The 9,386-nt window shown below is 36.3% G+C and overlaps 1 protein-coding gene across 1 annotated transcript; it reads right to left on the bottom strand.

The window, feature by feature from the left end:
- Nucleotides 1-2,853: 2,853 nt before the first annotated feature.
- LOC127424655 (G-protein coupled receptor 37-like 1) lies at nt 2,854-7,168 on the bottom strand. The gene is made up of 2 exons (XM_051670012.1): nt 6,389-7,168; nt 2,854-4,586 (listed from the first exon to the last, which is right to left on the bottom strand). The coding sequence occupies exons 1-2, from the start codon at nt 7,040-7,042 to the stop codon at nt 3,744-3,746; spliced, it is 1,497 nt and encodes a 498-aa protein (XP_051525972.1). The 5' UTR covers nt 7,043-7,168; the 3' UTR covers nt 2,854-3,743.
- Between the last annotated feature and the right edge of the window lie 2,218 nt (nt 7,169-9,386).

Here is a 9,386-nt window from a genome sequence, read left to right as displayed (position 1 = left end):
GTGTGAGATTTAAACACATATTTGTTTGTGGTACATGTAGTGGATTACAATGCCTCTTGTACAACAGAAGTAGATCTGAGTCAGGGAATGTTTACCTATCAGTCTTGTCTTGGGCCTTAGATCTTTACCGAGTCTTTGTTCTGTTAATACTCATTTTATTGCAAAATTTAAAGTAGGGGGAAAAGCGAAACATCTCAACAACATCAGTTAAACAATGCAATTATATAACCTTCTTGTCTATTTTATTATTTCTGCTCAGTATTCATTAAGTTTATAACATTTCTTGTTTGTTGTGGCAGATCATGCATATACATCCTAACAGGTTTTAGAATGTATGGCAACTGACAAAGGGGGGTAACATACAGTTGTGCTCAAAAGTTTGCATACTCTGGCAGAAATTGTGAAATTTTGGCATTGATTTTGAAAATATGACTGATCATGCAAAAAAACAAACAAAAAAACAACTGTCTTTTATTTAAGGATAGTGATCATATGAAGCCATTTATTATAACAGAAATCACCCAAATGGCCCTGATCAAAAGTTTACAAACCCTTGAATGTTTGGCCTTGTTACAGACACACAAGGTGGCACACACAGGTTTAAATGGCAATTAAAGGTTAATTTCCCACACCTGTGGCTTTTTAAATTGCAATTAGTTTCTGTGTAAAAATAGTCAATGAGTTTGTTAGTTCTCACGTGGATGCACTGAGCAGGCTAGATACTGAGCCATGGGGAGCAGAAAAGAACTGTCAAAAGACCTGCATAACAAGGTAATGGAACTTTATAAAGATGGAAAAGGATATAAAAAGATATCCAAAGTCTTGAAAATGCCAGTCAGTACTGTTCAATCACTTATTAAGAAGTGGAAAATTCGGAGATTTCTCGATACCAAGCCAAGGTCAGGTAGACCAAGAAAGGTTTCAGCCACAACTGCCAGAAGAATTGTTCGAGATACAAAGAAAAACCCACAGGTAACCTCAGGAGAAATACAGGCTGCTCTGGAAAAAGACGGTGTGGTTATTTCACGGAGCACAATATGACAATACTCGAACAAAAATGAGCTGCATGGTCGAGCTGCCAGAAAGAAGCCAATGCCACAAAAAAGCCCGGTTACAATATGCCCAACAACACCTTGACACGCCTCAAAGCTTCTGGCACACTGTAATTTGGAGAGACGAGACCAAAATAGAGCTTTATGGTCACAACCATAAGCGCTATGTTTGGAGAGGGGTCAACAAGTATTGACAAACAGTACATAAAATCATGCAAATTAACGAACTACATTTACAGTGGGTTGTATGTTCTGAGGTTCTTGAAAATAATCATCTTGGACTTTTTTTTAATGAGGAAAAAAATTACTGAGTGCACCTGTAAAACCTGTGAAACCAAGACAATAAAAACACCTACTGTTCAAAAATATATCACATTTCCATACTCATTCGCATAAAAAAGGAGTGGTGCTTGGCCTTGCAAAATTCGCCATCACAATGCTACAGTGTTGTGGATATGTTGCTATGCAAGTGGTTCGATTTGGTTGGTTGAATATCTCAACCAATTACATACTTCCTGTTCTCAGTCAAGAAAAACTCTGTGAAGTCTTGGAGCAGCATGATATAACATACAGTATGTTTGCAGACTGGAGCTCAGTCTCTCTTGTCCAAACTGACATGGTCCTGAATGTGACCTGTCGTGACCTTAATAAGATTCATGGCAAATGCTGCTGATTGCATGACAGACCACAGAGAGACCACCAAATGTTTGGCTGTCATGCTCAAATAGACACAAAATGAAATGGGTTGCAATCAAATTAACATTGACAGTTTCACGTTTTAGTTTTTTAAGGCTATAATTTACTGTAGTATAATATTTCTTCTCTCATTGGCATGGAGTGTTGTGAGATTTGTGCCACCAAATGCATTACGGGGAACAGAGGCTCATCTGTTCTCCTACAGTCATTATGGCCAGCGGAGCTCCTCTTTTAAAGCCCAGCTTCAATTCTCTAATGAGGCCATTCTCTTCCTCTCTCACTTGTCTTCTGAATCCCTGACAGGCTCTGAATGCAGGCCAAAACCAGAAGACTTCAAAACCCCTGCAAGAACACCCTGTCTAACCCAAACACTGAACTGACCATTTAGGTCTTTGATTTAGTTTATCTTTCATAATGCCGTAGAATAATGAAAATATATTGTTTTTAAAAATTGGCAGCAACAGCAGTGTGATTAATAAGCATCAGAAAAATAAATTCTTCTACCTGCTCCAGTGCTGTAACTGTAGGCTGTTGGCGGTGGAACAGCAACACTAATACAAAGTATGCAGTCACATGTAGCCTAAATTTATTGTAATTTGAATGGCTTCAAACGCTATTCAAACCGTTTAATAATAAAAAAAATTAATGGACTCCAATCACTGCCGAAACTTTTTTAGAGAGCGTGTCTGCAAAAACGCTTCTTTTGTTTCACGGAAGTGACTATTTCCAGTTTTTTGCTTCAATTCTCACAGGTCGGCATGCCGATGAACATGGTAAGCATACAAACTTTGTTTTATTGACAAATTCTTTGATTCCCACATTGACAAGAAAAGGTGGGAAATCCAAGTTGGGTTTTTATCCGCACTTGGCCAATCCGAAAAACACGTGAATTTTTAGACGGTATCTTGGCAACTGGGCATTGAAATTCACAGTTGAGGCTTCCATCTACTTCTCAGGACAATAGAAACCTTATGGGAATAAGGAAACCAACCAAGTCTGTGAGAACAAATCTTCTCCCTCAGGCCCTGATGGACAAATTAGAGATTAGTACAACTCTTTCTTATGCTCTTCTTTGTAACTACAAAGATTAACAAGACAACATAAATTATTTAAAGGTATTTATTGATTTTTCAAACTTTTTATGTACTTTTAAAACAAATTGCTTATGAAAGCAACTATATGCAAAAGTTATAATAGTCCATTGAGAAGATACCATTAAATTTTTGTTTTTTCAGACTACTTAATAATGAGGCTCAGAAAAGCTAGTTTGCTCAGGATTTTGCTTCTTTTTTATTTATTATTATCTCTTTACATTCTAACAATACAGCCGAGTGCATATACAGAAATTTAAAATCAACAGTGTGGACGAATATTCAGTGGTTATGAAAAATGTGGTATTAATTGAAATTAGTGATAAATAACTTTTGCCTAACAGACAAATACTCTCAAGCCAAACCAAGTTTTTTGTTTGGCAAGTTTTCCTATATGAATAATATATGTTAGGCCCTATTTGTGATCTGGTAGCATTTCTGATCTCACAGAGAGTTTTTACTAATAATTTAAAACACTTGGAACTATGCTTGAAATTCACAATTGTTGGTACATACATAACAGTAGAATTATAAGTTTGGGAAATTAAAAAACTACAATAACTTCAGGTAAGACCCTGGGGATAGTATGTTGTACATATTAAGAAATTATAGGTACATTGAGTTATCCTGAGGTGTTATGAAATGAAACCCCTGCTTTAAGATTTACTTAGCCAAACTTGCTCTTGATTGAAATGGTCTTTTACCCACTAACAGTTCATGCTTAAACCATGGAAATTGCAAAAATGGCCTCAAATTTGTGGACAGTGCAAACATGCACCAACATAAATAGTGGGAACTGCCAATGTAAAGATGGCCACTTGTGGATGATGGGATAAGGGTGGGGGGGTAGTAGTGGCTCCACGTCATCTAATAATCTCATGACTTAGAGACAGGATCCACCTACTCAGCTACCAATGGACAAGATGGTTGTACTGTCCTTGGCTTTGTCAAAAAAAATGGAGGACACATCGTTGGTGGTCTTGAGCTTGCCTTTGGCAATATTTTGGGTGGATGAAGAGTTGCTTGGTTGGCATTCTTCACAGCAGCAGCAGCAACAGTCCATGAAGGCCTGGCCCAGAGACTTGCACAGGCAAAGCAGCAGCACGGGAGTCACTGATGACTTAAAGAAAAGGAAAAACTGATTTATGAGGGCCAAAAGAGAAGATACCTCCTCAGACACCTGGATGGGAGAATAAGCCAGGGTCAGGTTGCAAACGTTCTCGGGCAGCGTACAAACTCCATAGACCACTGCTAGAGCCATGACCGTGCAGTTGAGCTGTCGCTCGACCTGTTGAGTGTGCTGAAGATTCTGCTTTTTGGATGGAGATCGGTCCTCTGGCCGCTTGAGAGTACTTCCGCTCCCACCGGACACGTGACAAGTGGCCAACTGACAGAGCAAGGTGAAGACAACAGGTAGACAGAAGTAACAGCCAAAGTACCACCACATGCGTGCGTCGTGGTAGTTGATAATCAGAGAATAGATAGATTCTGGGAGTTCTGGATATGGGCTCATGATGCAGCTGTCCACCTGGTTGCCAACAGCAGGTGGTGTCACTTGGTGCAGCTGCCACAGGAGCAGCTCTGGAGCCGCAAGTACCATGGAGCCAATCCACACCACAGCCAGCTTGGCCAGGACCTTCTGACAGCGCTCAACCCGTCGGGTCTTTGGCAGCGAGCTTGTTGCAGCGTGGAAACGGTCGATACCCAAAGCACACAGACTGAAGGTGGTCACACCAAGTGATGTTACCTGGATGATGTACAAAAATGGGTCATTACCTTCCTTGCATAATTATTTGTGTTGTTGTGTATTTGTTAAGTGAAATTAAAAATGTGGATTATAGTGCATAGATTTCCAATGATTTTTAGAGATCCAAAAACATCATGTTATTGTACATTTACAGGCCCACACCAAATCTGTGCACAAAACTATGCAGAAAGCTCTAATTTCTGCAGAATTCAGTCATCTGTCATTCACAAAGTTCACACTTCAGATGCCAATTTCGTGTTTGTATGTTACATTATTTAGCAAATTTGATCCTACTTTTAGATGCCAATAAATGTGAAGTAATCTCAACTCATTTTAATAATTTTTTTCCAACACGATCACACGAAAAGTCTGCATTTTGTTTCCGAGTGTTTCGGTACCCAAGGATTAACCACATTATACTGACCCACTGACAAGCGCCATCTCCTATCAGACATTTTTGCATTGGCTCCAGTGTGTTTATCATCCACTGGTGTGCAAACGTGTTTACCATCCACTGTGGTGTTTTGTCAGCAGCTTTGGAGACCCACAGTTGGATCCCATGTTGAAACCAGGAAGTAATAGCGTTTGCATAATCAGTGACGAGTGCAACTTTGAGGTTGCATTTTTCCCTCTAACATTACATTTTTGGTTAGATTTTTGGATGGATATGTTTAAGTTTGGGGGGTACCGTTTATAAAATATACATTCCTCTTTACTTTATTACAGACTGCACAGCTCGAAACAACCCGCTTAACAACTTGCTTTTGGCGCCCCTCTGTGGACCTTTCACCCCGAAAATAGAGCTCATATGTGCCCAAATGTCCAACATATGTCATATGTGTTTTGGCCACTGGGGGCAGTGCTTCTCATAATGGTAAGAACAGATTGATTTTAGCTAAAGAAACTTATTCTTTCTGATTTTACTGTGAGAGGAGATCAGTAAGTTTTCTCATGTTTAAATCCTTTTTGCAGAATTCCACAGATTCACCAAAATCAGTGCAGAAAATGTGGAGGGGGGGTTGAAGAATCTGCAGATTCCATCTAGGCCAGGGCATTTATACCGTAATGTTGTTGTTTTTTTGTTTTTTCATTATCCTTTTTATATTAGAAACAAAAACATTACATGTTAAAGGAATATTCTGGGTTCAATACAAGTTAAGCTCAATCGACAGCATTTGTGGCATAATGCTGATTACCACAAAAAGTTATTTCTACTCGTATGTCCTTTTCGGATGTCGTTTAAGGTTTTACTGCGTTACATTGTCATGGCAACAAAACTGTAAAATTGGATGTATCTTTACACAAAAAAGGTTAGTGGACAATTTTATCACAGTAAATTCAAATTAACACGCATTTTGTTTCCGTCTTGTGGCTATACTTTTGAAACAGTGTATAGTTTATAGTTTACAGATTCCATTGCCTCACTGTAACCCAGATTTTGTAATTTTTTTTAAAGAAAAAGAGGAATGAGTAAATAAATTTTTTGTGATTTTCAACATTATGCTGCAAATGCCGTCGATTAAGCTTAACTTGTATTGAACCTGGAATATTTCTTTAACGTTAACATTTTATGTTGTGTTCTGTAGCATTGGCGAACCAGAAGTATAGCTGTGTTTGTCTTGTGAATTTGCCTCTTTGTATCTAAAAGAGTGAAAACGCTTAGAATCCATTGGCAAAAGCTTTGTGACGTTGCTAAAGAAAAACTGTACAGTTTATGTTAATAAATGTTTACAGTGGCAAAACTATGTAAAATTGATCAAGACTAAATATAAACTTTACACTAAGCCTTACAAGGCCCTCACCTCTATGTAAGGCACAACCCTGCAGGAGAAATCTCCCAGCAGCCTCTTATTGGTGAGTTCATTAAAGACCACCACAGGCAGACAGAAGCACAACACCAGGAAATCCCAAAACGCCAGGCTAGCAAGATAGTAGTTCCATGCACTCCTCATGAAATAATTTTGCCAAACAATGCACATTACTGCCAAATTACCAACAACGCCGAAGGCGAACACCACAAAGGCCAGAAAGAGAATCCCATAGGTACTGTAAGAGCTGTCAGTGATAGGAAACAATGGATTGTGGATTTTTGTGATGCTCCTTTTAGTTGGATTGCCATTAGGGACTTCTTCACCAGTGGTTTCATTGCTGTTATCATTGTCAAGCGCTGAGAAATTGAAAATCACAGTGAAAGGCAAAGGGCTTAAAGTTGGTGCATTTGTTGATCCTCTATCTTCATCCATACTGTCTTCCAAAGGAAACACTTCTTGCTGAGAGTGTTTTTGTGAATCATCTTGATCAAAGCTCTCCTCTTCAACATTTGAAGGTGTCTTTTCCTTCGCATTTGGGTCCTGACCTTTCTGCCCTTGCTTTTCCCTTTTTGATCCCGAAGTGCAAACACTCAGAAGCAGAACCAGTGTTACAAAATAAATTAATTTAAAATCTCCCATTCCCATCTTTAAAGAAAAAATCCAGTAATGTCCAAATCAGAGGGCACTACTTTAAAATTTCCAGCACAGTGAAGACCCTGGTGAAGGCACTGTCGAAGTTGCAATCCTTTGTGCCAAAAGCTGTTTTCTGCAATCCTGTTGGCCAAAATGAGGATATTTTAGCAAAGCCATGGATGGCTGGTACCACTTAATGGGGTTCCACAGAGCCACACCCCCTTATGCTAATCTCCCTCGCTGTCTGATGGGGATGATGCCCTCTGCTGGCATTAAAATTATGATTTCAAACTCTGCTGTTTCATAAACTGATTTAATGCAATTAGGGTTTTAAACCTGATTGTGAAACAATTAAACTTTAAAAAAACGAATCTTAAGCAGAGTTTAAAGAGGGTACAAATGAAACTAAATTAAAAAAAAAAAAAATTCCTAATAAATTCTACAAAGAACCAATCTAACAGATAAAGGGGCATGAGTTTAAGAGCAATAGCTTTGGAAGAGAGGAAAAAGTAGTGAAATCTATTAAGGATAAAAAGATTGTCTTATTTAACAAGGAGCTGATTTATCTCAGTCTATTCGAGCAAACACAGTATGGTCTGGAGAAATGTATTGTTAACTTGGATGTTTCTGTTTTAGTAGTTTTTAATGTTAATAAGGCATATAATTTATGTATGGAAATATTAATAGAATTGTATGATAAAAATGGTCCCTTAAGTATAGTCAGAAATATAAATATGAAAAACTATGAATGACAAAAGGTCTACAAAATGCATGTAAAAAGATACATATACTATATATAGAAAATTCTTAAAGTATAGAACAAAAGCAGCAGAAAGCAAATATATAAAATACAAAAATAAGATAAGTATAATGAGAGGTCATACAAAGGATTATTATAGTGAATTACTGGAAGGAAATAGAAATAGAAAATATGAAAGGGACATGGAGAGTGTTAAATAGTGTACTGAAAAATAATGTAGGAAAATTAGATTCTCCAAATTATTTAGTTAAAAACAACATGACAATGCATTATATGAATGGGATAGCAAATTATCTGAATGAGAATTTTGTTAATGTAGTGCCAAATTTGGAAAGAAATATAAAAAAAATTATATGTGAAGTTCCATTGTTGAAAATATCAATATTATGTTTCTTAGTGGGGTAGAAGTAGTAGAAATATTAACAAATTGTAAGGGAAAACAATCAAAGGATTGGAATTGACATTTCATTGATTAAGAATATAATATTGTATTGAAACCTTTTACATATAAATGTAATCTTTCGTTAAAATCTGGGATATTTCCAGATCAAATGAAAATTGCAAAAGTTACTCCTATACAGGAATGGTGATACGCATGTTTTTTTTTGTTTTTTTTTTAACTACAGAACTCTGTCTTTGCTACCTCAGTTGTCTAAATATTAGAGAAATTATATGTAACTAGGTTAGACAATTTATGGAGAAATACAATATTTTAAGTGATGAACAATATGGATTTCGAGCAAAGTATTCCACTGAAATGGCACTAACAATGGCACTGGAACAAGTGGAGGAAATAGCTACTGCAATAGACAAAAATAAATATAAGGTGAGAATGTTTGTTGATATAAAGAAAGCATTTGATACCACTGATCATGAATTGTTGTTAAAAAAGTAAAAAAATTGGTATTCGTGGCAAGTTATTTGTAGAATAGGTACTAATATGTTAATTTAAATGATACTGATTTGTAGTCATTGCATGTTAAATGTGGAGTGCCACAGGGATCAGTTTTAGGTCCAAAATTATTTATATTGTACTATATATAAATGCCCTTGGGTTGATATAAAAATTGTTCAAATGTATTTTGTTCAAGTGAAAAAATCGATTGCACTTTTGTATAAAGTCAAAGATTTTTTAAACGAAAACGCAAATTACTTTGTATTGTTCAATGTTTGTGCCTTATTTTACATATTGTGTTGCAGTTTGTGGTAATGCTTATAAAAAAATACTCATCAAATTTTAATTAGTTAAACTACAGATATTCAAAATTTGAAGATCTGGTGGATTTCAATATTGTTCAAATTATGTAAAAAGCACAAGCATTTATTACCCAAAAAAATATTTTTCATTAGAGAGAGCCCTCATAATTTGAAAGGAATTTGTACGTATATTTAAGAAAAGTAGAGTTCGGATTGATTTGAAAAATAGATGTAAAATAGAAAAATAGAATTTTAAAAATGAATTAAAATTGTGTGAAACAAGTAATACATTTTAGATAATATTTAAAATTGAGGTGTTTAAAAAGTATGAAAGAATGGGATGATAGGAATATTGTATTATGCACTGTATATAATGTATGAATAAATGTAAAGTATCAT

The sequence above is a fragment of the Myxocyprinus asiaticus genome, chromosome 33, assembly GCF_019703515.2.
Source record: "Myxocyprinus asiaticus isolate MX2 ecotype Aquarium Trade chromosome 33, UBuf_Myxa_2, whole genome shotgun sequence".
Lineage (NCBI taxonomy): Eukaryota > Metazoa > Chordata > Actinopteri > Cypriniformes > Catostomidae > Myxocyprinus > Myxocyprinus asiaticus.
This window is presented reverse-complemented; position numbering and strand designations above follow the sequence as displayed.